General features: G+C 60.4%; 2 protein-coding genes and 2 long non-coding RNA genes across 12 annotated transcripts in view; 2 read left to right on the top strand and 2 right to left on the bottom strand.

Annotated features, from left to right (window-relative positions):
* Actn4 (actinin alpha 4) overlaps positions 1-14,550 on the top strand; it is a 69,814-nt gene extending 55,264 nt beyond the window's left edge. For 2 of the 5 annotated variants that reach the window (XM_058577671.1, XM_058577672.1), the window contains exons 9-21: positions 995-1,087; positions 2,188-2,418; positions 2,883-3,030; positions 6,357-6,507; positions 8,505-8,613; positions 8,805-8,945; positions 9,029-9,211; positions 9,301-9,435; positions 10,356-10,535; positions 11,302-11,448; positions 12,505-12,570; positions 13,082-13,240; positions 13,351-14,550. In XM_058577671.1, the coding sequence (XP_058433654.1) occupies positions 995-1,087; positions 2,188-2,418; positions 2,883-3,030; positions 6,357-6,507; positions 8,505-8,613; positions 8,805-8,945; positions 9,029-9,211; positions 9,301-9,435; positions 10,356-10,535; positions 11,302-11,448; positions 12,505-12,570; positions 13,082-13,240; positions 13,351-13,509 (1,902 nt within the window). In that variant the 3' untranslated portion in view covers positions 13,510-14,550. Of the gene's footprint in view, positions 1-994; positions 1,088-2,187; positions 2,419-2,882; positions 3,031-6,356; positions 6,508-8,504; positions 8,614-8,804; positions 8,946-9,028; positions 9,212-9,300; positions 9,436-10,355; positions 10,536-11,301; positions 11,449-12,137; positions 12,219-12,504; positions 12,571-13,081; positions 13,241-13,350 lie in introns of all 5 variants that reach the window. The other 3 variants (XM_046440185.2, XM_046440184.2, XM_058577673.1) reach the window with 2 other exon arrangements.
* Positions 1,387-12,609, bottom strand: LOC124089929 (uncharacterized). The gene is made up of 2 exons (XR_006850883.2): positions 12,378-12,609; positions 1,387-5,070 (listed from the first exon to the last, which is right to left on the bottom strand). It is a non-coding gene; the product is annotated as an uncharacterized LOC124089929 (long non-coding RNA).
* On the bottom strand, positions 14,228-25,257 carry Capn12 (calpain 12). The gene is made up of 21 exons (XM_046440099.2): positions 24,993-25,257; positions 24,161-24,230; positions 23,944-24,062; positions 23,642-23,775; positions 22,698-22,866; positions 21,789-21,863; positions 21,633-21,718; positions 21,490-21,564; positions 20,736-20,899; positions 20,415-20,650; positions 20,050-20,061; positions 19,655-19,863; positions 19,347-19,389; positions 19,205-19,264; positions 18,762-18,819; positions 18,300-18,382; positions 18,151-18,213; positions 17,422-17,500; positions 15,190-15,306; positions 15,031-15,089; positions 14,228-14,947 (listed from the first exon to the last, which is right to left on the bottom strand). Exons 1-21 carry the CDS (start codon positions 25,230-25,232, stop codon positions 14,921-14,923), a joined length of 2,178 nt encoding a protein of 725 aa, XP_046296055.1. The 5' UTR covers positions 25,233-25,257; the 3' UTR covers positions 14,228-14,920.
* Positions 19,683-24,068, top strand: LOC131424005 (uncharacterized). Of its 5 annotated transcripts, none has more exons than XR_009226351.1 (5): positions 19,714-19,820; positions 20,008-20,441; positions 20,606-21,019; positions 21,645-22,778; positions 23,908-24,068. It is a non-coding gene; the product is annotated as an uncharacterized LOC131424005 (long non-coding RNA). The 5 variants fall into 5 exon arrangements; XR_009226350.1 differs by lacking the exon at positions 23,908-24,068 and adding an exon at positions 23,375-23,654; XR_009226348.1 differs by lacking the exon at positions 23,908-24,068 and having other exon boundaries at positions 21,645-21,736; positions 22,467-22,711.
* Positions 25,258-27,092: the final 1,835 nt, after the last annotated feature.

Here is a 27,092-nt window from a genome sequence, read left to right as displayed (position 1 = left end):
CCTGACCCCCGAGCTGGCTGCCAGGAATCCAGTGACCCCACATCCCTGTGACCAGCAGCATCCTGGTGGAGAGTGGATTTAAGCTGGGGGTGCCAGATGTCACTGCCCGTTAGGGGTCAGAAACTGACCCCGCGACCCCCCCGCCAGCTGCTGCCCTGGCTGTGCTTCCTGTGCGCTGGGGCTGGTGTCACCAGCTGAGGCCCCGAGAGCTCACTTCTGAGGGGCACTGCCTGAGGTCCCTGGCGTGTCCTGCGCAGGGTGCAGGGTGTGTGCCCTTGTGTGTGCACGCGCTCACGCTGGCCTGGCTGGCTGCGCCCCTCCCTGCCTGCCCTGCAGTGTGGATGGGAGAGGCCAGGCCGAGTGCCTGGAGCCGTCTCCCGAGCCTCTGTTTTCCTCCCGTCGCTCTGTAGACCCTCCTCACTATTTCTGTTCCTGTTCTGTTGCCGTTTCAACTCCTCTTGGACCCTTTCTGTGCTTCCTGAAAGGTACCTGGCCTCTCCCTGGTGTGGCACCTCCCTCCTGCTCACACCTGTGCTCCCCCGCAGAGAAGGCAGGGCCTGCTGCCCACGCTGTGTTCTCCAGAGCCATGGCCCCTTCTGCCCACAGCTGATTTCTGCCCACGCGAGGTGGTAACACCCGCCCGAGGGGAGGAGAGGGGACCGGGCGTGTTGTACCCACACGCTGGCTGCTCCTGGGGCCAGAGCCCCCTGTGGCTCCCTCCAGCTGTTGTCCACCCGAGGCTCCTCCAGGACTTGGGCCCACTGCAGCCCCAGCGCTCCTCTTCGTGGGGACTCTGGCGAGGGCTTGTTCTCAAGACAGGAGGCTCCCGCAGGAGCACGCAGGGCCCAGCCGCCCTGCTGCAGTTGCACTTTCTTTCCTTCCCCCTCGGGAAGTTCTCTGAGGGCCATGGACAAGCTGCTTTCTAGGGACGCGCTGTTGGCGGGAGGGTCCCCAAGCCTGAGGCAGTCCTGACTCTGCACTTCTCCCGTCCCAGGCCGAGACCGCGGCCAACCGCATCTGCAAGGTGCTCGCCGTCAACCAGGAGAACGAGCACCTGATGGAGGACTACGAGCGGCTGGCCAGCGACGTGAGTGCTTGTGTCCCTGCCCCCCTGCCCGCAGCTTTGCTGACAGCTCCTGTTGCTCTTGGCCAGAGGTCCCCGCAGCCCTAGTAGGGAGATGGCAGGTGTGGGCACAGGGCGTGCGGTCGCCAGGTCGGGGCGCGGCCCTTTGGCCTGGTGGTACAGGGTCAGAGCCTGGTCCCTGTCGCAGCCAGCTCTTCCTGCAGAGATGCTCAGCAGTCACGTGACTGTTCTTCAGAGGCCACTGGTTTCCAGCCTTTGAGATTTCACAGACCAGAAGAATTCGACAAGTATCTGACAACCAGTCTAGGGCGGCCAACTTTTTATTCTGCCTACACATTTTACAAAAGCAAAACCGGGGTGAGGCTCGGTGCTTGAGCTCTTGCCTGCCACGCACGAGCCTGTGCCCCATCCCCAGTGCTGCAGCCGTCCTTCCCAACACCAGGCAGGGCAAAGAGCGGGGCTTCTGGGTCCCCCGCCATTGCCTGCGAGGGACCCTGCCCGAGCGTCAAGGTGCACTCTCAGGCAGACGCCTCTGTCCTCGGCCCCCTCACTTGGCTGGGGTTGGCGTTTGGAGCCACTTGCCCAAGTGCTCTCCGATAGACAGTAACTGGCTTTACCTTCCTAGAATTGTCCTAGAAAGATCAGAGTAGCTGCTAGGAATACACGTTACTTTCTTTTTCAATTTTCTGATGTGTTTTGGGTCCCAGGCCATGCTCCCTTGTGGACCCCTGCCCTTGTGACATTTACCATCCCTGAACCAGGCAGAGAGGCTCTTAGATAAGCTCAGGGAAGCCAGGGATAGTGGGTCACCTGACAGCGAGGAGGGGGCTTCTGAGGAGGGGTGTTTGCTGAGCTGCCCACGTAGACCTGGGAAAGAGGCAAGAGGTACAGCCAAGAGCAGCACGGGGGTTCCCAGGAGGCCTTGTTCCCAGAATCCTGTGCTGTGGGGTCCCAACAGGACTCACGGGAGAGCCAGGCTAGGGAGGAGGGGAAGCCCTGGGGGCAGGCCCACAGTGGTCCAGGTCCCATGCTCCATAGCTGGGGGCAGGCTGTGGGCACTCTGCCCTCTGCAAGGGTCACCACGGCTTCTTGTGGGCCCGCAGCTCCTGGAGTGGATCCGGCGCACCATTCCCTGGCTAGAGGACCGGGTGCCCCAGAAGACCATCCAGGAGATGCAGCAGAAGCTGGAGGATTTCCGCGACTACCGGCGCGTGCACAAGCCGCCCAAGGTGCAAGAGAAGTGCCAGCTGGAGATCAACTTCAACACGCTGCAGACCAAGCTGCGCCTCAGCAACCGGCCGGCCTTCATGCCCTCCGAGGGCAGGATGGTCTCGGTGAGCGCCCGCCCCAGGGGGCCATGCCCGCGGGACTGAAGAGCAGCTGGGAGGGGCAACGGCAGCTCAGAACAGCCCTTGGGCTTGGCCTGCTGCTCGGCCAGCATGTCTCCCTCAACCAGAACACATGGCCTCTGGGGCTGGCTGGCTGAGGGACACTCCCTGGTGTCACACTTGAGTGGTGTGTGTGGAAGTTTGAATTTGGACCCCTAGGCTGCTGTAACCCTAGGATCGGGGGTCACCTCTGGCTCCATAACCTCACCCACAGCATCCCTCTGTCTGTCCATCCATTCACTCGCTCTCCAGTTCACAGACTCATTCAGTTAATGCAGAGGAACCCAGGGACCGAGTGTGCTGGGCTCTTGGCACCTGCACACGGCAAAGCGGGGTCGGGCAGGACTGTGGCCCCGCCGCTGACCTTCTGCAGCCTCCTATGACAGCCCTGCCCTCTCCTGCCCCCACAGGACATCAACAATGGCTGGCAGCACCTGGAGCAGGCGGAGAAGGGCTATGAGGAGTGGCTGCTGAATGAGATCCGCAGGCTGGAGCGGCTCGACCACCTGGCAGAGAAGTTCCGGCAAAAGGCCTCCATCCACGAGGCCTGGACTGACGGTACGGCCCTCTTCCCCGTTCCTGCTCAGATGTGCACACACGCACGCACCCCCGGACCCCCTGCTGTGCAGGGTCTGTGTGTCCAGCCCCTTTCCTGTCTTGTCTAAAGCTGCTTTGGGACTCGTCCAGCCCCAGGCAGCAGGGCGCACCTGGGGCCATGTCTTCCTTCTTGCCCAACCTGCGCTGGCCTCAGAGATTATTACAGGCCTCTTCCTGGGTCATGAAGGGTCAGTCATCCAGGAATGCAGCCAAGCCCTGTCCTGCTTTTAGGGAAGTGACTGTATAGCTGTGCCGTGGCTTCTCTGAGGCAGTTCCCATCCCCATCCAGGTCAGGCATATGGACAGGGCTCTCCTGTCCCTGGCACCATGTTGGGACAGTCTGCCCCCGTCTCACACTGCTGGTGCCGCATGCTGAAGAGCTCGCGTGTTCCCAGCTGCCTCTGGCTCTGCTGCGGGACCTGCAGTGGCGCTCGCTGGAGCCCCTCCTTGCCCTGCTTCAGGGCCTCCTGCCAGGGGCCTGGACCCCTGCAAGATGGGTCCACTTGGAGGGAATTCGTGTCGCCTCCTGTTTCCCGGCGGCCTCGGAGCTGCCTGTGCCTTGGCTCGGGATGTAGAATTCCATCACGTCCCTGGCCCTCGGTCGGGACCCACACCATGGTTGAGATTCCAGATTCCAGGGGCCAGAAAACTATCAGTCCTGGGAAAGCCAGAGAAGAAAGCAAGCACAGGCCAGGGGCGGGGTTCACGGGGGCCCTGGGTTCAGCCCCAGCTCTGGTGCCGGTGGGAATGTGGGGGACAAACACAAAAGCCCTCCAGGCTCCTCGCTCCTGCTCGTGGCCCATACTGCCTCCTGGCCCTGCTGGCCCTCCTGGCCCTCCTGCCACCATGGCCCAGCTGATCCCCCTTCTCGCCTGGTGTGGTCCTTGGCTCTTCTGCCCCTCACTCCTCACAGAATCTCCATCCAGCCTCTGGGACCTCTGCTAGCCACTGTCCACCCTGCTGTGTGGGCAGGCCACCCCACCCCTGTCCCAAGAGGTTCCCATGGCAGCTCCACATGACCCACAGGCCTGTGCCCACCTCAGCTGTCCCTGGCTGTGGCCAGCTCGTGCCCTTCACATGAGCTCAGCCTGCCCTTCTCCAACAGCAGTGCCAGATCCACAGCGATCCCCTGGTCCTCTCTGCCAGGGACACATGGCAAGGCCAGGAAGCTGGCCAGGCAGGGACGGGGGGTGCAGGCCCCTCTCCTGTGCCTCATAAAAGTGGTACCTAGGAGGAGGGCGTGATGGCTGCTGCTGTCTCCTGGGGAAGGAGGCTGGCGTTCAGTCCGTATGTTTGTTCAATAAACGTGTCTTCAGCCACTCTCCCAGACAGGCCTGTACGCAGCAGCTTTCCTGCCCAGGGAATGCTCGGGCCAGCGAAGGTTTGCATTTCCCTTGTCCTAGAACCCCTGGCCACAGCAAGGAGAGGTTACAGCACCCACGTCCCGCGCTCAGGCTGAGCCGTCCCCTGCTGTCTTGCTCCACATGCTCCTCCTCCAGGGCTGCTGGGGTGTCTGCCTATGGGTTTCCTTTCTGGGCACGTCTTTCAGTGCCCTCTCCAAGGCTCCAGGAAACCCTGGGCAGTGGTTTTCTGAGGGGCGTGGGTGCGATGGCCCACCAGAGCCCTGTCCCTGGGAATGACTGGGTCTGGCCTTCACCTAAGGAGTTTAGAAGTTAGCTTAGTCCTGGGCCCGGGCCCGGCTGGTCCAGGAGCCTCCACATACCCCTGCCTGGCTAGGCGTCCCCTCCGCCACAGGCGTTTGGCATCAAGCCCTGCCCTGCATCAGCCCGGAGTCCCGGGCAGACCTGCCAGCTCCCGTGCCCGAGACCAGAGCTTGTCCTCTGAACCAGAGAAGGGGCTGGCCCGCAGTGCCCTGCGCCCCTGCAGCAGTCAGGACGCCTCCTCAGTCCAATTAGGGGTCTCGGGCTGGTTTGAGCATCACTGCTCAGCGCTGCAGGGCTGAGGATCCATGCAGGTGCTCCTCGCTGGGACCTGGATTTCCTGGAAATGAAACCAAACACCAGTGAACCCCCACGTCCCTCCTCTGGCTGCCACTTGGCCTGATCTGATATGGTTTGGCTGGGCCTGCTCCCTGGTTCCTCAGGCGGCCCCTCCAGCTGCCTGCTGAAGCGCAGCCGAGGCCCAATGCTAACCTGCTATTTCTGGTTCCCACCCCAGGGGAAGGCGGTCTGGAGAGGGGAACTGCCCGCTAGCCTCTGTGGTCAGGCCTCCCGAGGGGGTGGGGCGGCCGACTGGCCAGGGAGTAGTGTCTCCCGGGCAGCCCACCGCTTGCCTGCGTGCCAGGCCCTGCCGAGGGGTGGCTGGTAGTTGCCGGACAGAAGAGGCTGTGGGTGGCTGAGATGAGCATAGCACTGGCTCCGCACCCGCCACTCTCACGTCACCTCGCTGAAGCCTGGACTAGCCCGATGCCATGTAGCTGCTGCTGTTGGCCCCATTTTACAGATGAAGGATGGGACCCAGAGACTTATTAGTCACCACACGGGGTGGCAGCTGTTTGTCAGGTGCTCTGGGCAGAGCCAGAAGGGGCTCTCTGAGCTGCCACTCCTAGCAAAGGAGCTCAGCTAAAGCAGGGCCCCTTAAGAGCAGGGTCCTCACTCCCCTCCCGCAGGCTGGCGCACTCCTCTCTGTGCCTTGCAGTCACCTCACTGGCTTGCAGGGTTGGCTTGAGCTTTTGTGCTGGGTATGTCATTAGTCAGGCTCCAGGACTAATAACAGTGTTCCTCCCTTCAAAGGGCCTCACAGCAACCCCGCCCCACTGCATATCAACAGCCAGAGGACAGTGGGAAGGGGCTGAGATGTGTGGTGGGATCACCACCCGAGGAGCCTGGCTCCAAAAGGCTGTGGTGCAGGCTCGGGGCCAGGCTCCCAGGAGAACCCAGACCCTGAAGCTGCCCCTTCCCTGGCCCTGCCGGGCGAGTGGGCCTTGGGCCCAGGTGCTTCTCCAGGTCCTGTCCACCAGAAACGGGGTCTAGCTTTCTGGCCCTGCTGCCGTGGTCCGATTCTATGGTCCCCTCCCAGTAAAGGGGGTTGAGTTCAGAACACATGGGTTGAGTTGGGATCTGTCTCAGACCCACAGACTCCATCCAGAACATACTTGGGCCTAGAGATCCCTGGAGGGCAAGGAAGAAGGTTCTGGAAGTTTCTGGACTCATAGTACCTCCCTCGGCAAGGAAGGATGTGGAGTCCACATTCCCCTTCCCCTCCTAGTTGGACAGCCCCATGGCTGCTGGGCTGCTGTCCAAGTGCCTCTGTGCACCCACCCCCAGGGAAGGAGGCCATGCTGAAACACCGGGACTATGAGACAGCCACCCTGTCAGACATCAAAGCCCTCATCCGCAAGCACGAGGCCTTCGAGAGTGACCTGGCCGCACACCAGGACCGCGTGGAACAGATTGCAGCGATTGCCCAGGAACTCAAGTATGTGTGGGCCCTCTGCGCCCTCCCCTGGGGGGTGGTGGAAGCATCCCGGGTCCAGCCTACCGTGGCCTGGAATGGGGCCCTTGAGCCTTCACCTCCTAGATACCACGAAGGGCCTTCTGGGGTAAAACTTTTGGCCCCTCCTGCCTCAGCCCTGAATGAAGAACAAGGAACTCTAGGTCCTCCAGCAGAGAAGAGGTTGCTGACCACTTGTCCTGAGTCCTCAGGCTTTAGGGGTCCCCGGGCCTCACCCGCCACCCTGCCCACCATACCATGTAGGCCCCCAGCCCCTGGCGGGGTGGACTGCTGGTCTGTTGCACTCCCAGCCGCTCCTCCCCGAGGAACCGGGCTGCACAGTTGGCCCATTGTTCCACCCAGCCTCTTCCCTCCTGCTCAGAATACACTTACTGTGAAGGCTTCCAGGCAGCCGGGTCTCGCCCCTCCCTTCCCCACCCTTCAGATAAACTTGTGTGCACAATTAGTACACTGAGCCCCTGGAGCCCGTGAATGGGGCCTTATTCCACCAGCGCAGCGGCTGCGGCAGGGAGGGCCTGGCGAGTGGGAGGCCCAGGCCATTACTTCATGGAAAATCCACAGGCCCTAAAGGGGCCGCAAGGCTCCCAAAATAGCCGTCTGCTCAAAAATAGGCTTCTTGGCTGGAGCTGCCTCTTCCACAGCCACCCCTGCCCTGCCGCAGTTGCCCCCAGAGTCCTGCTATTCCTGAAGATGGGTAACCCAGGCTAATGCCAGGGAGCCCCGCACTGGGCACCCTGGTTTCCCTCCTGCTCCCCCGTCCTTGCTGTGGGGTGCTCTGGGGCTTCCCATCTGCCCCAGACAGTGCTGTAGGGCTTCCACATGTACCCCCCAGGGTCCTGCATGTCCCTACCAAGGACAGCAAGGCCAGAGGCAGGTACCCTCAGGGGCTGTAGGGGCTATAGGGACCTGGGCAGGTGCCCCCAGCTGACTGGGCCAGCTGCATGAGACCTGTTGCCCTGACCTGGGGCCTGGGGCTTTCTAAACTGTTCTGGAAGAGAGAGGGAGGGTCTTTTGAGTGCTGTCCATGCCACAGTCATGGACAATAATAATAATAATAATAATAGTTCCCAAACAGCAGCAGCCCCCTCACTCGGGGTACAGCCCAAGAACGTACCAAGGGGGCACAATGGATGCCCGAAGCCGTGAATAACACCAAACCTTAGGTCTGCTATATTTTCTGTGCATACGTACCTATCGTGAAATTTAATTTATACAGTAGGCACATTAAGAGATTATCAACAACAAAGTAGTACAATTGTGACAATATACTGGAGTAAAGTTCACAGGGATGTGGTCATTCTCTCTTGAAACAGTCACGACATTGATGTTTTCAGTGGTACAGCAGACCCCTTATCTGAGGTTTGCAAGCCAAACCTCAGATAAGGGGTCTGCTGTACCATTATTATTTGCCTGTTAAGGCAACTTACTTATTTTCTTAAATATCAAATTGGTTACTTAGCATGAGATTGCATGCTAGTTACATCTTTTTTTCTTACTGCCCGTTGAAATGAATTAAATCGTTCATGAGTAGCTGTTGCTTCTTGTATTTACGAGGTGTAGAGGCTGCTCTGAGCACTTCATGTACATGAACTGACTGGACACCCCCATAGTCTCATCCCACGTCACAGATAAGAAAACGGAGGCATCTGGAGTAGGGGGTACACTCAGCCAGGATCATTAGGGGTCAATCATCATCAACCACATTCCAGAGCCCGTGGTTTGAGCCTCTGCACTCTGCTGGGTGTTCTTTAAATCAAGGAACAGCCAAAATCCCAGGCTTGTTAGGGCTGCACTGCAGCCCCCCGCCTGGTTGTTTAGAAGCCACTACTCCCACCCGCCCCACTCCTCCTGCCCTGGGCAGCTGATTACTACTGCCCTCCAGTGTTGGCCCTGGGACCCCTGGGGCAGGGTGCAGCTACACCCCTTGCCTGGGGTCTCACTGCCATGTGCCTGGCCCACAGCGAGCTGGATTACTATGATTCCCACAATGTCAACACTCGGTGTCAGAAGATTTGTGACCAGTGGGACGCCCTGGGCTCTCTGACCCACAGCCGCAGGGAAGCCCTGGAGGTGAGGAGGGGCTGGGTCACTGGTGGAGCCCTGGGCCCTGACTGTCCTTGAGGATGGTGGGTAGTGAGGATGATGCCCAAGTCCAGGGGCTTCTCCTGACCCCCCTTAGTGCTCCTTGGGACTCTTCCTTCCTCTACTCACCCGCTGACCTGCCCTCCTGCTCTGTCCCTGTCCCTATCCGCACATCACAGAAAACAGAGAAGCAGCTGGAGACCATTGACCAGCTGCACCTGGAGTACGCCAAGCGGGCCGCACCCTTCAACAACTGGATGGAGAGCGCCATGGAGGACCTGCAGGACATGTTCATCGTTCACACCATCGAGGAGATCGAGGTCTGCCAGGCCCCGGAACCCTGCTCCCTTCTGGGGGCCCAGGAGGTCCAGGCTGCCCCCCTCATTCTTACTCCTTCCCTTAGGGCCTGATCTCAGCCCACGACCAGTTCAAGTCCACCCTCCCGGACGCCGACAGGGAGCGGGAGGCCATCCTGGCCATCCACAAGGAGGCCCAGAGGATCGCTGAGAGCAACCACATCAAGCTATCTGGCAGCAACCCCTACACCACCGTCACCCCCCAGATCATCAACTCCAAGTGGGAGAAGGTGGGCCCGAGCCCCTCGCGGGGAGGGCTGGTGGGGCCGGCCAAGCAGGAGAGCCCACTGCCCTGACCACTCCTGCCGCGTGTCCCCAGGTGCAACAGCTGGTGCCAAAGAGGGACCGCGCACTTCTGGAAGAGCAGAGCAAGCAGCAGTCTAACGAGCACCTCCGCCGCCAGTTCTCGAGCCAGGCCAACGTGGTGGGGCCCTGGATCCAGACCAAGATGGAGGTGAGGGTGCCCCCCTTGCCCTGGGCGTGGGCGGAGTGGAGCATGTACCTGGGCGAGCTTCTGGGTCAGAGGGTCCCTGTGGCCCCTGGGCTTGTTAGGACCCCTGATCACCCTCTAGGACTAGGAGGGCCACCAAGTTATGTGGGCAAAAGTGGCAGCACTAGACAGAAACCTGGCCGAGGCTCGGGCAGGTGAGACTAGAGCAGCCCCTCCCTGCACGCTGCGCCTCGCGCCAGCCGCACCTCTGCACCTTGGTTCTGTCTCCAGAGTGGAGTGGAAGTTCTCCATTCCCCCCAGCAAATGCATCTGGCCGCTGCTCTGTGCTGGCCCCACGGGAGAGATACCACAGAGCAGTGAACAAGACAGTCGGCACTCCTAGCGGCTCCCTAGGGACCCTCTTGAGCCATAGGGTTTGGGGGCACTGCTGATAGCAACTCCAGCCACCTCCTAGTAAATGCTCGCTGTGGACCAGGCTGACAGTGAGCAGCCTCTTTAAACTCAGCAAGCCTGGGGAGGGGGCCTAGGAGGGCCAGCCTTGGGGCTCAGCGCTGTCTCTGCAGCCTGTAGAGCCTTGGACTTGAGGGTCCGCGGTTAGGAGCCACAGGCCCAGGCTCAAATCCTGGCTGCCTCTTACTGCGATAACCAGCCCCCTTGAGCTTCCATGTTCCCACGTCTGTGGTCAGGCCTGTTTTAGGTGCAGGCCTCACAGAGGGACCAGGGTCCAGTGAGCTTAGGGGTGTGACACACATGGCCCACGGACTCCCCATGATGGCTGCTTTTACCTGAGAGGAGGACCAGAGCGGGTAACCCAGAGCAGCCGGCCTTTAGGTCAGCAGTCCTGTGGCCCAGGACTCCAGGCTGGAGAGCCCCCCGGGGTTGGCTGGAGTGGTCTCACCCCTGGCGGCGCTGCCTTCCTGCAGGAGATCGGACGCATCTCCATTGAGATGAACGGGACCCTGGAGGACCAGCTGAGCCACCTGAAGCAGTACGAGCGCAGCATCGTGGACTACAAGCCCAACCTGGACCTGCTGGAGCAGCAGCACCAGCTCATCCAGGAGGCCCTCATCTTCGACAACAAGCACACCAACTACACCATGGAGGTGCGCAGGCCCAGCCGGGCTCCGCCGCTCGCCAGGCTCTCTGGTGGAAATGTTTTTTGCTATTTAAAATTTGTTAAAAGACTAGTTCAGCCCAGCGTGGTGGCGTACACCCATAATCCCAGCAGCTCGGGAGGCTGAGGCAGGAGGATTATCAGTTCAAAGCCAGCCTCAGCACCAGCAAGGCGCTAAGCAACTCAGTGAGACCCTGTCTCTAAATAAAATACAAAATAGGGCTGGGGACGTGGCTCAGTGGTCGAGTGCCCTTGAGTTCAATCCCCAGTACCAAAAAAAAAAAAAGCCCTACCTGTACTCCCCCATCACCGTGGCAATACCTATCTTGGGTTAGACTCACCCAGGGACCTGGAAGCCTCCCCCAGACCCTGACTGTGTGCAAGGGCAGTGTACCAGCATGATGAGAGTTTTGAAGCTGGTCCCCTTGGTGGCTTGAAATCAACCCTGGTGACAGCGTCTCATCATGCTGGTCCACAAATGCCACAAACCACTGTTTCCCATCCCCAGAGCCAAGGTTGAGCACTGGCCAGCCTGCCTCTAAAGAGGTGCCATGTGGATCTTGGCACAGGGTGTCGGGTCCTTGCCCCCTGCCATGTTCATCCCAGGAGTGAATGAAACCAGTGGTTGGCAGAGGTGGCAGAGAGGCCCCACGCCCCACATGCAGGAGGGTTTGGGGCTGAAGAGGCCCCAGGGGAGACCCCGACCAGCCACCACACCTACGTTCACGCCCTGCCCCTGCCCGGCTCCTCCCCAGCACGTGCGCGTGGGCTGGGAGCAGCTGCTCACCACCATCGCCCGCACTATCAACGAGGTGGAGAACCAGATCCTCACCCGGGATGCCAAGGGCATCAGCCAGGAGCAGATGCAAGAATTCCGGGCGTCCTTCAACCACTTTGACAAGGTGGACATCCCCCTGCCGCGGTCCCTCCCTCCCCTTTCACCATCCCGTCTGGCCCCTCCATCTCTGCATCTGTCTGTACCTTCACATCTCTAAGTATCAGCCGCCACTCAGGCCTGGCGGGATCTCAGCCAGTGACCCCGGGGGGCGCACACAGGAGAAGTGGGGGGGAGGCACATCCTTGCTGCCTATGGCTGAAACCCTGTGGCACACGAAGTCCCAGCATTCCCAGGATTTATGACCTGGCTTGGGAATCTGGCCCCCACACACTGTGTCCTTTAGAGGACCTAAGCACCCAGCCCTGCTGGGCTGATGTGCCACCACCTGGCGTCCCTGTGTACAGTCCAGCCTTAGCGCTACCCCTCTGGCCCTGGTGGCCCTCTCTCCTAGCCCAAATCACAAGGGCAAGAAGAGCCCCCGCTCCCTCCTGCACCCAGGACTGGGTTCTCATTGTCACCACTGCCCAGAGGAGGCCAGGGAGGTCCCTGGTTGCCTCGGGCCCCCTGGGCCGAGGCCCCAGCTGGCTCCTGCCCCAGCTGTCCCTGGCCATACCCTCATCTGTGTTGCCTCTAACTCTGTTTCCCTTCCCCGTGTGTCCCCCCACCCTCTGCATGTGGCTGGGTCCCCTCCCACCTCTGCGGCCTGGTCTCCACACCACCCTCCCGCACTCCCGCCTTGGATGGCCCCGGCAGGACCATGGCGGGGCACTGGGGCCCGAGGAGTTCAAGGCCTGCCTCATCAGCCTGGGCTACGACGTGGAGAACGACCGGCAGGTACGCGCACCCTGGGCCCCGAGGACGGCGATTAACTGCTCTCTCTCTCTCCTTCTCTCTCCTCCCCTCCCCTTCGCCTCTCCTGCCATCGTGTGTGCCATCTCACGGCTCTCTTGCCACCTCCCTGCCCTCGTGTCTCTCCGACACTTTCCCCCTTACCTGGTCTCTCTGGCCTCCTGTCTCCCCGCTCCCGCCACTGTCCTGTCTGCCCGCTGTGCACATGGGGCGGCCCTTCTTGCCTCCTCTGGGCCTGGCCTCCTCTGCTATGCCTGCGTCCTGGGAGCAGAAGCAGACAGGCAGCATGGACTCCGATGACTTCAGGGCTCTGCTTATCTCCACAGGATACAGCCTGGTATGCAGCCTCTGCCTCCCCTGCCACCGCTCCTCCTCCTCCTCCCGCCCCCTCACGCCTGCAGAGCTTCCATGTCCTCGGGGACACTCCTCCTCCAAAAGGCACAGCCGTCCTGCACTGCTGCGCTTGCTGGGCTGGGGTCCCTCCGATGACTCCCCAGCCCCTCCTCCCCAGAAGTCTCCAGAGACGGGGGGCAGCCCTCCTGCTCTCTCCCTTTTCCTTTCTCTTTCTCTCTTTTCTTTCTTCCCCACCTCCAGAGCTACCTCGTGAGCCTGGGGCCGGGGGCAGTAGACCCTGACTCCCCGCATCCTGAGGCCGTGGGGTGGGCAGAGGGGCCACCGAGGCCTGGGCCTGGGCCGCCAGGTGCAAGCTCTGCCTGGCCCACGCCATTAAGGCAGGCTGGACTCCAGCCCTGCTCTCCTGCCCTTCTCCTCAGACCCACTCCACCAGTCCCAGCCCGGTGCCCCTTCCCCACTAAGTGCCATCTGTCACCCGTCCCATCACCTCGCAGGGCGACGCTGAGTTCAACCGCATCATGAGCGTGGTTGACCCCAACCACAGCGGCCTTGTGACCTTCCAAGCCTTCATTGACTTCATGTCAAGGGAGACCACTGACACAGATACCGCTGACCAGGTCATCGCCTCCTTCAAGGTCCTGGCCGGGGACAAGGTGAGCGAGATGCTGGAGGGACCTGGGGCTGGCAGGAGGGTTCCCTACAGCAGGGATCAAAGCTGGCACTGGGGCACAGGGTGGCTCAGAGTCCTTCCTGCCACCCCCAGAACTTCATCACGGCCGAGGAGCTGCGGAGGGAGCTGCCCCCCGACCAGGCCGAGTACTGCATCGCCCGGATGGCGCCCTACCAGGGCCCCGACGCCGTGCCCGGGGCCCTCGACTACAAGTCCTTCTCCACGGCCCTCTACGGGGAGAGTGACCTGTGAGGCCCTGCCTGGGAACCCCGACGCCCGCTTCACGGCCTCCCGGAGGGGCCGGGAGCCCCCCCTCCCCTGACTCTGTATCTATGCAAAGCACTCTCTGCCGGTCCTTGGGTGGGGGTGGGCAGGGAGGGGCTGGGCGGGCTCTGTCCTCTCTCATTGGTTGGCCAGGAGGTCCCCCCATCAGGTGGGGGAAGGGAGACTTTTGGGGTCAGCACCTCTGGTCAGGTAAATATATATGATTTGTTGGGTTTTTTTTAACCTATGTGGAGGGGACAATGGATCCCCACAGCAACACAGGTCCCCTCTGTGCCCTGGGGACACCCCTCCACATCCAGGTCCCTTCTTTGCCCCTGAGGTCCTTCCAAGGCCTCCCACATCCAGGCCAAAGCCCCATGTGCCTTGTCCAGGAACCGCCCTGCCCTGCAAAGGGTCCAGCAGGGGGCACCACAGCTGCCCAGTGGACCACAGCCCCCCTGCTCCCCGCCCCTGCCATCTGTGATCCCAGGGGCCTGGTCTGGCAGCCGGCCCTCACCCCAGCACCAGCCCAGCCGGCCTTGGCCTTGTTCGGTCTGGTCTCAGATTTTCTAAGGACCAAAACAAAACAAAAAAACCCACAAAAACAGAACAATAAAAATTTAAAAATCCACCAAAAAACAAAAAAAAAATAAAAAACAAATTTTAAAAAACACCTAAAAAATTAAAAACTTTCAGAGAATTACTATTTACTTTATTAACTTACGGATTTATTATATAAATATATATTCACCTAGCAACATATCTTTGCCGCCTCTCGCTCTCGTAATGAAGACATAGCTGATTTGCTGCCCTCCCCGGTCTCTCACTGATTTTTCTCCTTGTTTGGGTTGGGCAGGGGTCTCTGGGGGCCTCCTGAGGTGGAGGTGGGCTGCTGGACTGGCTGCCTGGTAGTTGATGGTCCCCCCACCCCCTTTTGAGTTTATTCTGATTGATTTTTTTTTTTTCTTGGTTTCTGGATAAACCACCCTTTTGGGGACAGGATAATAAAACATGTAATATTTTTAAGGATTCCTCCCGTGTCCTCCTTCCCTCTGCTGTCTCTGTTCTCTCTCAAAAAAGTACAGGAGCCCATGGTCCCCATCCATCCCATCCGGGAGTTAGATAAGAGGGTGTCACAGGCCCCTCCGTTCCCAGCAGGGAGCCAGGCCCAGTCCACACAAGCTGCCCAGGAGGGCCCTGCAGACCCCGGCTCTGTGTGCAGGCAAGGAGACTGAGGTGCACAGAGGGGCGCTCGGCCAGCCGCTGGTGGCCAGGCCTCAGCCATACTCAGGTGCCACCCAGTGAGGGCGGGTGTCTCCAGGCAGGGGGCGGAGGGCTCGGAGCAGAGGTGGCCTTGCGTCTCCCTGCCTCCAGCAGCCGGTGCTCCTGACCTAACACCCTAGGAGAAGGTGGCCACTTCCATCCACTGGGCAAGAGAAAGAAGAGGCAGGCTGGAGGCAGGGTCCTGGGCGGGCACCAGAGCCACCCTGTACCCGAGCCCAGGCCCACCTGTCTGCGGGTCAGACAAACGACCCCCTCGCCCCCATCCAGGTGCTGGCTGCAGTGACCTGTGCAGAGAAGGGCAGGGTGAGTGCCCCCATCCCAGTCCCCCAGCCACGGGAGGCATTCTCCTTGTGCCCCAAGCAAGGGGCACAGGGTGGCACTCACGGAAGATGCAGGTGAGCTGGGCAGCGCAGGACACGAAGCGCTCAAAGTCCACACGCAAACGGCTGTCCCGGTAGCGGCTGGTGAGGGCCTGGGTCAGCTGGTTGTTCAGATGGAAGCCTAGAGGGAGGTGCCCCGGGAGCCCACCCAAGTCCTGGGGAGATGCTGACACCACAGGGCTCCGCTCCCCCTCGTTCTACATGTGGCCTGGGTTCAAGTCCCAGCTGGGTGGCCACAGGCCGCACCTTACACTTCTGAGCCCGTTCCCATCTGTCGAAGGGGTAATATGACAGTCTGGACCCACACACTAGTGTGAGAATGGAATGGCTTATCATGTTTACTGTGGCAGGCACCTATTATTGTTCCTTTTTTGTTTGTTTGTTTTTTGGTACTGAGGATTGGATTCAGGGGCACTTTACCACTGAGCCACATCCCCATCACTTTTTATTTTATATTTTGAGAAAGGGTCTCACTAGGGCTGGGTTGTGGCTAAGCCGTGGAGTATTCGCCTAGCATGTGCAAGGCCTTGGGTTCGATCCTCAACACCACATAAAAATAGATAAAGTAAAGGTATGGCGTCCAACTACAACTAAAAACAAATAAATAAATATTTTTTTAAAGGGGGTTCTCACTAAATTGCTGAGATGGCCTCTAACTTGTAATCCTCCTGCCTCAGCCTCCTGAGTTGCTGGTATTATATGTCTGCTTTTTTATTACTGGCTTATTGTTCCTTTTAAGTGCTGTAATACTTTCTCTCTGCCGCTGAGCACTGGAGAATAACTGTATGCAAACATTTTCATCAGTCTGACGCCAGTCGTTTCTCCATGCTCTACATCAGAAGTAGTTTCAAAGTCACCTTTGCTATAGAATCTTAACAGAGCCTTTCAAAAAAACACCACATGATCCTCCACCCCTCAGACACTCAGGGTTGCCTGATGACCCTCTCCTCCTCCGTCCCCACATGTCCAGGTACATAGTTACCAGGACAATTTCACCAGCTTCCACTGCACCTAACTGCACACTCATCCATTTAACAGGTAGTTATCATTAGTGGGCACCTGACACGTCTGTAACCCATCTCAGGAGGCTGAGGCAGGAGGATTGCAAGTTCAAAGTCAACCTCAGCAATTTAGTGATTCCCTAAGCAACTTAGTGAGATCCTATCTCTAAATAAATAGATAGATAGGGTTGGGGATGTGGCTCAGTGGTTAAGCAGCCCTGGATTCAATCCCTGCTACCAAAAAAAAAAAAGAGCCCTCCCAGGCATCTATCAATCGTATTTCTGTTAGTGCCGGGGGCTAGGCTGAGCTGAGTCTCTGGGTCAGGAAAACCTGGCCAGGAAACCTTCCTGGCCGAGTGACCTGCTGCAGGTCTCTGACATGGCATCTGCCCTCAGGTGTTGGGGTGGTGGGTGCTGTGCCCAGGGCAGACGGAAGGCCCTGAGAAAGAGCCAGGGCCCTGTGGTTGCCCTCTGTGTGAATTCCTACTAGAGAAACTCTCAAGGTCAGTTTTCTTCTGCCTTGAATACTCCTGGCAGGTACCAGGTGACAACGAACAAACGGTCAAACCTTCCCCCTGTTCTGGGTCATTCTCTCTCTGTTCCTGTCTCAGACTCAGCGCCCTGGTTCGCAACTTTGGCTCATCTTGTCCTACACATCCCTGAACACTTGCTCCCCACTCTGGGTCTCATTCTGTCACTCCCACTGAGTCACAGTCACCCAGCCTACTTTGTGGTGCCAGAAGGGCCGAGGTGTGGCTCAGGAGCTGGGGGTTCCCAGTGCCGACCAGCCCCTCCTCGGCCCTACACAGGAGCCCTCTCGCTCGCTTTCCCAACTTCCACGGGCTCCTGCAGTCACCCTTCGCTCCGCCAGATCACAGATAGGGACTCAAGGAGAGGGAGCTGGCAGAGGACTCCAACCCCAGCTCACCAGAATCCAGAACATTCCTTCACACTGCCCGGAAAGCCAGGGCCTCTCAGGCACCAGCTGCCAGTCTTCCCTTCCTGGAGCACCCCTACCCACCTCACCACCTCCCAGGCCACCCCCACCCTCCCCCCACTACACTGGGGCTCCCTCCCTGCCTTCCCATCTGGCCTTTTCCAGGGTCGCCCAGTCCCTGCCAGGAAATGGCAACAAAGGACTGGCCACAGCTGAGTGCCACCCAGAGCTGAGACTGGTGTAGAAGGAGGAGGGCCAGGCCCTGTCCCCATGGCCACCCCAGGGACCCTGTCCACACCTGCAGCATTCAGCGCCAGCCTCAGCTCGTAGGAGTTCATGGTCCCTGATGAGTCCTCGTCAAACTTGTCAAACGTGGCCTGGGTGGGGAGTGGAGGTCAGTCGTCCCCCGCCCCCCGCCCAGGCCCTCGAGCAGTGGTCGAGCATGCTGAAGAGGCTAAACGAGGCCTCCAAGGCCACACAGCCTGGGCTGCAGCTGCTCTCCCGGCCACAGGCCCCAGGCCAGCAGCTTAACGACTCTGTGCCTCCATTTCCCCATCTGTGACATGGGAACAAAAGCAACTCAAGGGCCTGTGAGGACAAGTCGCGCTTCCACCCACAAAGGCGCAGGGAGGGCTCAGTAAATGGTGACTTATCACTGTCATCTGTGCAGAGATCTTTGATCCCTGCCTCCTCACAGGGATCTTTCTGGCCAAGTAAAGGCCCCAGGAAGGGAGGGGACTTGGCTGGGGTCACCGCCAGAAAGGGGCTCAGCTGGAAGCTGAGATTTCAACCCAGGACCAGAGACTATTCTCCATCCCTGAAACATTCAGTGCCCCTAGAGCAACCACAGAGGGATGATGGACCCGCTAGGGACATCCCAGCCAGGTCACTCCAAGTAGAGGTAGAGTGGTCCAGTCCCCGCCCATCCCCACTCCATCCCCCGTTCTCTGGGTCCTTGATGGCCCGCAGGGTGTCTGTGCAGGGAGAGGCTGCCCTGCAGGGCCCCCCCCCCCCCCCCGCAACTTACCTGCCACACCAGCAGGTGGCTCCAGAGCTGTTGGAAGTGGTGCAGGGCCAAACTTGGCCCATGCTGTGGATGGGGGAGTCTGGTTAAGATCAATGTCTCCAGAAAAAAAGAGAGACCCCCAACATCCCCTCATGCACTGCCCCATGTACCCCAAAACACCGCAGCAGCTGCTCACAGGTCCTGACGCCGATCTCTCTAGGGGTCCTGGTGTTGGGCCTGATGTTGGTCCTGGCTACAAGAAGAAAAATGTCAATCCCTGCATGCCAGCCATCATGAGCACTCTGTGGGACACAGCTCCCCACAGCAGGCATTTTATACAGACTCAGACACGAGAGCCTGCGATTGCTCTAACTAGCAGAGCTGGGGTCTGAACCCGGCAGGGAGCTCCAGTCTGCTCACACGTGCCTCAGAGAAGGGGGAGCCAAGTGGCCTTGGCACGGGCTTGCCACAGGATCCACCATGGAGCACGTTCAGGGAGAGGCTGCCAGGTTGAAGCAAGGTTCCTGCGGCCTGACCCCCAGCAGCATCATGGATGAGCATACATGGGGAGCTCTGGGGTCCAGCTCTGGGTTGTATGGACCCCTGGCCAGCAGTCCTCCACCCGAACTCACCAGGTTCCAGGGCAATGCTTAGCAAGGTCTGGAGCTGATAGGCATTGAGTTCTTCCTCCTGGTCAGGGAAAGAGTCACTTGTGAGGCCCTTTGCTCTGGGCCAGGCCCTGAGCTAGGCTGGGCTGGGGGTGTGACAGAGACTGGGAGAACCCCAGGCCTGTCCTTTCTCAGGGTTCACCTTTGGGTGACAGGGGCAGCTTCCATAGAAGGGCACTTTGGAAAATTGAGGCGTGAGCCTGGCAGGAGGTGCAAAGGAAGGAAAATTAGAGGGTACTGCTGAAGGAAGGCTCGAGGCAGGGAAGAGGCTTGGACATCTCCAGAAAAGAAGTTCATGAGAGAGCGCACAGGGAGAGCCGGAGGGAAATCAAAATGAGCAGCCTAGGACGAGGGGCTGGAGAGCAGGAAATCAGGAGGGACTGCCCCGCAGCCCAGGGCCCCCTCACCTCCCCAGCCAGCTCCAGAAACAGCTGTGCCAACTCCAGCTCCAGGGGCTTGTAGGGGACCTGCGGAACGGGACAGGGGGCGCTTAGTCCTAGCCCAAAGCCCATCCCTCCCTCGTCGCCCCCTCCCACAGCAGCCCCTCACCATGAGGGCCTCCAGGTCGGCGCTGATCACGTCATCGATCTCCCTGCAGATTACGGACAGGCAATGTGGAGGGGGGCTGTTCCCCAAAACTGGGATGCAGGGCGTGCAGGGTCCCAGCGGGGTAGGGTGGGGTCTTGGGTCCCAAGGCACATCCCCGCCAGGCTGAGGGTCAGGGACCGGGCCTGGGGTGGGTGCCGGCCTGGGATCGTGGGGCGGGGCTGGGGCTGGGCGTGGTCCCGAGCGGGAGGGGTGTGGTTTGGGGCGGGAGTGGGGCGGGGCGGGGTCCCGGGCGGGGCTCCCCGGCTCACACTGCTGTGTGGCTTCGCTCTGAGAAGATGCGCAGCGTAAAGTCGGCTTCGTCTCCCTCCTGGGAGGCGCTGGGCACCACCAGGTAGTGGCCGGGGCTCAGGCGACAGCGGCGGCTCACGTCGCGACGGGCGCAGAAGACGGAGCGGTCGGCGCGCAGCAGTTTCGGTAAGAGTGCGCGGCTGCGCGGGGAGTCCCAGAGGCCGAGCAGCTGCGGGCAGCGGGGCATGACCACGACCCGCCCGAGCTCCCTCCCCAAGACCTCCCACCCACTGCACCCCAGACCACCTGGCCGAGCGTGCCCGGCCCCCAGACCCCGACTTTTCCCCTCCAGCGCTGGTCGACCAAGCCCCAGGGCTGGTCGAGGGATGGGCGCTGGGCCACATCTGAGACCCACCTCCTCTGGGATCTGTAAGAAGGAAGAGTGTGGCCGCTGGGCTCAGCAGCAGCAGGGGGTGCCACTGCTCAGAGCCTCCACCTCCCCTCCAGACCCGTCCCATTTCTTTGGTCCTGGGCCTTTATTGAACCTCTGACCCAGGTTCCCTCTGACTCCTTCCCAACCTTCCCCTCCCTTATCTGTGCCCTTTAGTCCCATCTCGGCCCTCCTGGTCCCCTGTCTGTCCCCACCCTGTCCCTTCAATCTTTCCCAGACACCCTCCCTCAGCTCCCTCTCTCCTCTGACCCAACCCCAGTTCCGTCCGTGCCCCTGCAATACCCCTAGAATCCCCTGCCCTCCATGCCTCAGCTCTGCCAGGGCCTCACCTGGAACACGTGGAAGCCCACGGTGAGGTAAGTGAGGCCCTTGGCCCTCAGCTTCCGGCGGTTTCGCTGGATGAGTGACAAGAGGACCGTGCACTTGGGGATGCGGCCCCCCCTCGCTGGGCCCCCTGCCCTGCCTGCCCCCCAGCCTCCCCAGGGTCCCTCCTCATCCTCATCGTCCTCCTCCTCATCAGGCTCCAGCAGGGTCAGCCGGAATTGAGGATTAGTCCAGAAGGTTTCTAACAGAGGAGAGAAAAAAGGGGTTTCCGCCTGGTGCAAGCCCCCGCCCCAGCTTGCCTCTCAGGGTCTCCGCTTGGGCCTCACCGGCACTCGGCTGGCTCCCTCCAGAGTTGAAACCTCGTACCCAGCGACCTTGGAAGGTGTGGATGTGCCAGCCACCCCCAGCCGGGTTGGGGCCCAGCACCTCTGGGCTCAGGGAGCAGATCTGGACAGTGTTGAAGTGGCGGAGGAAGTCCTGCAGTTCCATCCTGCACGCGGCAGCAGTCAGAGCCACCCAGGCCACCCCCAGAGTCCCAACCCCAAACAGCTCAAGACCTCGGAGCGACTCCCCCAATCACAAAGCCCTGCAATTCCTTACATACTGCCAGGTACCCCTTGATCTCCAGAAATCGCTGCGCCTCCAGGTCCCCCAGTGTCTCCAAGTCCTCAGAAATGCTCCACAAGTAGCCAAGATTCACAGAGTCCCCCCAAACATGGTCAAATTGCCTTTACAAAACCCCCACCATTGAGACCCTCAGTCTCCCAATTATCAACAAGTATCCTTCAAATCCTCAATTCTATCAAAATTCAAGAAATGCCAAATGTCACCTAACCTCCCTAAATACTACCCAATCCCTTCCAAACTCCCCAAAGACGACTTTGCTGCCCAATTCCCTAAACATCACCTCGACTACTTCTTGGCTTTGCAAAATAGAGCCCGACTCCCAAGTTGCCGCCGAGAATGACGCCGTCTCCCTATTAGGCCCCATCTCCAAGGACATCTCCCATGTCTCTCCTCACCCTGAGCCCCCTGATTCAGTGCCCTCCTAGAGGCAGAGCTGGGTCCCTGAGAACTCACCAGAACTCGCCATCCTCCTTCTTCACCAGCAGGGCCTCTCGCCACTCAGCGGGCAGCGCATCCCAGCGTGGGCAGCTGGAGAGAGGGGTGTGAGGGGTGGGCAGGTGGGGCCCAGCCACCCACCCACCCCAGGCCCTTCCCACCTGTCACTCCAGGCCCCGGTCCACTCCACACGGCCCCACGGGTTCCGCAGTCGCAGCAGCCTCACTTTGGTGAAGCCCAGGGACATCTAAGGACAGCAGCATCGGTAGGGTGGCACCTGGACACCCCCTGCCAGTCTACCCGTGGGGGCTGCTCACCTTGTGTGTGCCAGTGACTGAATATGCATGTCCCCTCACCAACCCGTCCTCTGTCCAGTACTCGCCCCGATCACTCTGGGAAGGGGACCAGAGACAATGAGTCTGGGGTGGGGGAGGGCAACTGCTGTCCCCATGCTCCCAACCTCCTGCCACCCAAAGCCCAGCATTGAATGGCATGGGGCTCAGAGAGGGCGCTGGAGTTGGAGAGTACAGGACACAGGACGGGGAGAGGGAGAGGGAGGGAGAAGAACCAGACAAGGCCAGAGGGAAAGAGGCTCCTGAGGCTGGGGAGACTCAGAACCGAGAGACCAGGAGGGGAGACACCGAGACAGAGGAGCAGGCGCCAAGCAGAGGCTTAACTACGTGGCTGAGTGAGTGCGTCCGAGAACCCAGGAATGACTGAGCGCATGGCGGGGTCTCGGTTGCACACACGATGACCCAGGCTAAGCCCATGAGAATCAATCCTGGGGCTTCTGCTGAAGTTCTCACAACTAGTCTTTTTTTCTTTGCCACTGAAGATGGAATACAGGGCTGCTCTACCACTGAGCCACAACCCCAGCCCTCTTTATTATTATTTTTTGACCTTTTGGGTGGCATGGGCTACCTGTAGCTATGGGGACCCCTTTGTACCCCAATGACTAAAAAGCCTACCTGAGAGTGAGACTAACTCTGTTCCAGGATAGAAAAACACGTTTGCAACCTCCTCTGAGCACCTAGATCCAGCTGTTCCTGAAGCTTTTAGTTGGAAGAGCAAATAACATTTCCATCTAACCTTCTCCAGTTTGATGTGTGAGAGAGAATAAGACAGCAGCAGGAGCTGAGAGGACAAGGACAGGAAGCTCCCCTCCCGCCGCACCCCCGACTCAGCTCTGGTCCTGACAGGGGTCTGTGCGGGGGTCCAGCTCTCACCAGGGCAGTGGCACCCACAAGGGACTCCTTGACCAGGGCGTGGCGAAGGACAGAGAAGAGGCCTGGAGTGTCCTGCCTCAGGTAGAGCACCTCGCCCACGCCGCCCGTGAAGTCCACGAAGGCCTCGTTCATGTGGCCGCCTCGCATCACCTCATAGGAGCCGTGCAGCCTGCGGGGGCGGGGGGGGGGACTGAGAGTCTCCGATCTGGGGCCTCTGTCCCGTATGGGGACCCCCAGGGGCCATCCCCGAAACTCTCCCTGAACCCATGACACTTGCTAGAAAGCCTTGGAGCCTCGACAGAGAGCCCTGGGGACTGCCCGGGTCCTGGGAGTCCAGCCCTGTGTCCAAAGTGTTGAGTTTCGGGGGAGACGTCTGCTTTAGGGGTGATTTGTCTGGGCTTGTCAGGCATCCAGAGCCTCGGGATGGGCGAGTAAAATCCTGAGGGTCCCAGGGTTACAGGCACTGTTTTGGAGGTTCTCTAGATGAGGCCCTAGACGGGGGGTGGCCTGAGATCACAGGTCCCTGAGGGGGAAAAATACAGGATCTGGAGAACCTGGGGTCTTTCAGGAGATGTCAGGGTCCTTAGGACTTATGTGAGGGGCCGGGGCTGGGGGCCGGGCCAGGGCTCAGTGTGGAGCCTCGCCTTGCTCAGATGGGCCCTGGGTTCCATCCTCAGCGCCCCATAAAAATGAATGAATGGAACAAAGGCACTGTGTCCACCGGCTCCTAAAACTACGTGTTTGAGAAAAAACAAAAGAGCTACTGGGTGAAGGATGGGCTCCGGGATGCTTCCCCTACACGTCCGCAGGGCACGTCGCGACAGCAGGGTTCTGGGGTTGTGACTTGGCGTGGGATCCTTGGTGGCATGCCTAGGGGACTCCGGAGGTTGGGGTCTCGGGATCCCTGTAACTTGGGGGCCCACGTGGGGTCTGGGGGTCCTCACTTGGCGTAGGCCTTTTCCAGGAGGGGGGCCCAGAACTCATTCCGCTGCTCCGAGCGCACGAACATCAGCTTCCCCTCGCGCACGGGCAGCCTGTCGTCCACCACCACGTCCACCCAGCGGCCAAACTGCCAGAGCTGGCAGGACAGGGGACACAGCTCCAACTGGGCTCCCAAAGCCAGTCCTCCCCGGGCCCACCCCTGCCCCTGCTGCCCCAGGCCCATAGCCCCACAGGGACACTGTCCACCGTGAAGTCCATGTCACCACAGGGCAGCGGAGGCCTGCACAGAGGACCTGGCTTCTACCTGGAAGTGGAAGACACCTGCGTAGCCATCTTGGAAACCCTGTCCAGGGGGGACCACGCGGCACAGGAGTCGGGGGTGCAGAGTGAGGGCGGCGGCGGCGGCCAGGAGCCAGCAGTTACCTGGGGGGAGGCTGGGTGAGGAGGAACAGGCAGAGGGGAGGGAGGAGCGGGACGGGAGGCAAGGACAGGGCCTGGACGGGGGCGGAGGGGGGTCTCACCCAGGCTCCCCTGACACACGTCCGTGCGGCTCATGTCTTCACAGATGAACTGGGGCTCGGCGCAGAACTCCTGGGGGGGAGGCCAGACCTCAGCCCCGGAGGGAGGGACAGCAGGGAGCTCAGATGCTGCGTCCCCTCCTGCCCTTCCCTGCTCCAGGGTGACGGGGCCTCTGACCAGGACCACCCAGCAGGTCCCTGAGCCGAGCTCAGCCTCCCTGGGCCTCCCTGAGTCCCGGATGGCTGGACCTGCTCTGAGACCCAGGGGTCCAGGGCCCGGTCCTCCTCCCTCAGACCCAGGGGTCCAGGCCCCAGCCTCCTCCCTCAGACCCAGGGGTCCAGGGCCCCAGCCTCCTCCCTCAGACCCAGGGGTCCAGGGCCCCAGCCTCCTCCCTCAGACCCAGGGGTCCAGGGCCCCAGCCTCCTCCCTCAGACCCAGGGGTCCAGGGCCCCAGCCTCCTCCCTCAGACCCAGGAGTCCAGGGCCCCAGCCTCCTCCCTCAGACCCAGCCTCCTCCCTCAGACCCAGCCTCCTCCCTCAGACCCAGGAGTCCAGGGCCCCAGCCTCCTCCCTCAGACCCAGGAGTCCAGGGCCCCAGCCTCCTCCCTCAGACCCAGGAGTCCAGGGCCCCAGCCTCCTCCCTCAGACCCAGGAGTCCAGGGCCCCAGCCTCCTCCCTCAGACCCAGCCTCCTCCCTCAGACCCAGCCTCCTCCCTCAGACCCAGCCTCCTCCCTCAGACCCGGGGTCCGGCCCCAGCCTCCTCCTTCAAACCCAGAAATCCAGGGCCCCAGCCTCCTCCCTCAGACCCGGGGTCCGGCCCCAGCCCCACTTTACATGGGGCCTCTTCCACTCCACCCCTTTGGCCTTCTCGGAGTCAGGTCCCAGGATGTCATAGCCAAGGGCATCAGGGCCAGCAGGGAAGCAAGGGTCGCGGAACAGGATCCCTGAATCCAGGCAGGCCGCTCGGATTGCCTCGTAGACCTGGCCTCGAAAGGGCTGGGGGCCCCTGGCTCCGGGCCCTGCCTCCTCGTCCACCAGCTGGATGGTGACCTTCCTGCTGCTGCCACACTCCATCTGGACACTCTGATCTCACAGACTGGCCCAGGCCCTTTAACCTCCTGAGTCACGGAGGCGGGCCTCTGCCCCCTCCGCGCTGCGCTGGGGGTCTTTAGGAGCCTTCCCTTGTTAACATTAATTGATGGTTTGGGTGCCCGAGAGCAGGACGCCTCTTCAGTGGTTTCCTCCCTGGGGCGTGGGGCCTTCAGTTGTGGCCAGGATAGCAGCTTAATGGGCTTGGCCAGCAGCAGGAGGAAAGGTGGGCAGAGCTGAGGAGGACTGGCTGCCAATGTGGGAGTGCCAGAAGGAGGTCAGTGTGGGGGTGTGTTTCAGCCTGCATGACCTGTGGGGCTGTCGAGGCAGGGATGGGGAGGGAGGCGAGGTGACCTCTGTGTCCATATCTCGCTGTCTCCTGTCTGCCCATGGCTCCCTTATGTCTCCCTCTCTTCTCCACCTCGCTTCTGTGTCTCCCCCAGATCTCTTGGCTCTTGGAACTTTGTCTCTCTCTCTCTCTCTCTCTCTCTCTCTCTCTCTCTCTCTCTCTCTCTCTGTGTCTCCCTCTGTCTCCATCTCTGAACACCCACCTCTCTCTTCCTGTTCTGGGAATTGAACCCTGGGCACTTTGCCACTGAGCCACATCCCCAGTCCTTTTTAAATCTCTCTATTTTTCATATTTTACTTTATTACTTACTTTAAAATTCATTTTGAGACAGGTTCTCGGAGGCGGTGGAGTCTGGCTTCAAAATCATGATCCCCCGCCTCCGCCACTCCCCGCCTCCCAGTTGCTGGGGTCCGGGGTCCTGGGCGTGTGCCACCGTGGATCCCCTCTTGCCCACCAGCTTCTCCTTGTCCCTGTCTTGTGTCTGCCCCACTCTCGGGGCCTCTCCACCCTGTTCTCTGTCCCTGTGACCCCCCCCCGTGGCTCTATCACAGCTCTCCTTGGGCTCACGTCCCCCAAGCCCTTGGAAAGGTGGACAGCCGGGTCTGGGGTGACCACAGAGGGACAGCTCTACCTGTCTGGTGCTGGGAGCCAGGGTCCTCTGGGCCCACAATGCCCCATGCCACCCACAGGCACTCAGAGCACGGCCACCCAAAGGGGTGGTGAAGCAGGCTTTCTTCCTGCAGAATTGCCCAGAGCCCCCGCCAGGAGGTATCACGTGGTCCCTGCACTTGTGTCTTCGTGCAAGTTGCTAAGCGCTCCGTGCCTCAGTTTCCCCATCTGTACCATGTGGTGATCCTAGGCACTATCTCAGAGGGTTGTTGTAAACAGCAACTGGAGTGTGTTCAGAGGAGCATTTGAGGTATAGCAGCTGCTCAATAAACCTTAGATGTTCTGAGCACATCCTGAGGTTCCCTCACGATTATGCCCCTCTTCCTTGGTCATCTCGGTCTTCTTGCTGCAGTCTCTTCTCTTCCTTGCCACCCCTCCAGCTTCCCCCCACCATTTGCCCCTAGGTCCCACTAACCCTAGGAGCAAGTATTCAATAAAACCTGACTGACATCTTGCAATGACCAGGAGTCACCTGTCCTGTAAAGACTGCCTGTTCCGCCCCCAGGTCCACCTGCCCCTGCCCTCTGCCCCTCACTGAAGGGCACACCTGGTGTTGCAGGGCTCTGGTCACACCCCACCCAGGAGAGTGTTCTACACACCACCTACAACCAGGCCCCAAATGCGCTTTCCCAGGACAGCGGGAGAGAAACCGCACCGACGCGATTGTAGGGATGGCTGCTGTTTTGTTTGTGTTTTGCCCGCTGCGGAGGGAACGGGCCTCGCGCTGCTCGGCAAGTGCTGTGCCACCGAGGTGCAGCGCTAACCCGGGGGTCTGTCGTCTTCAGAGCCCAGCACCAGGCTCAAGCAGGGCTGCCGCTTCCCGCAGC

The sequence above is a fragment of the Marmota monax genome, unplaced genomic scaffold (assembly GCF_021218885.2).
Source record: "Marmota monax isolate L192 unplaced genomic scaffold, Marmota_monax_Labrador192_F-V1.1 WCK01_AAM20220418_F8-fsc00228, whole genome shotgun sequence".
NCBI classification, from domain to species: Eukaryota; Metazoa; Chordata; class Mammalia; order Rodentia; family Sciuridae; genus Marmota; species Marmota monax.
This window is presented reverse-complemented; position numbering and strand designations above follow the sequence as displayed.

Bases quoted from the DNA above. Each gene is read 5' to 3' on its own strand.
- Capn12 (XM_046440099.2), bottom strand. From the start codon at position 25,232: ATGGAGTGTGGCAGCAGCAGGAAGGTCACCATCCAGCTGGTGGACGAG. The intron at 22,867-23,641 runs GTGAGGACCCCC...CCGCCCCCGCAG, and splicing joins CTGGAAAAGGCCTACGCCAA to GCTGCACGGCTCCTATGAGG. The intron at 20,651-20,735 runs GTGAGGCCCAAG...CTCCTCTGTTAG, and splicing joins AGGGAGCCAGCCGAGTGCCG to AAACCTTCTGGACTAATCCT.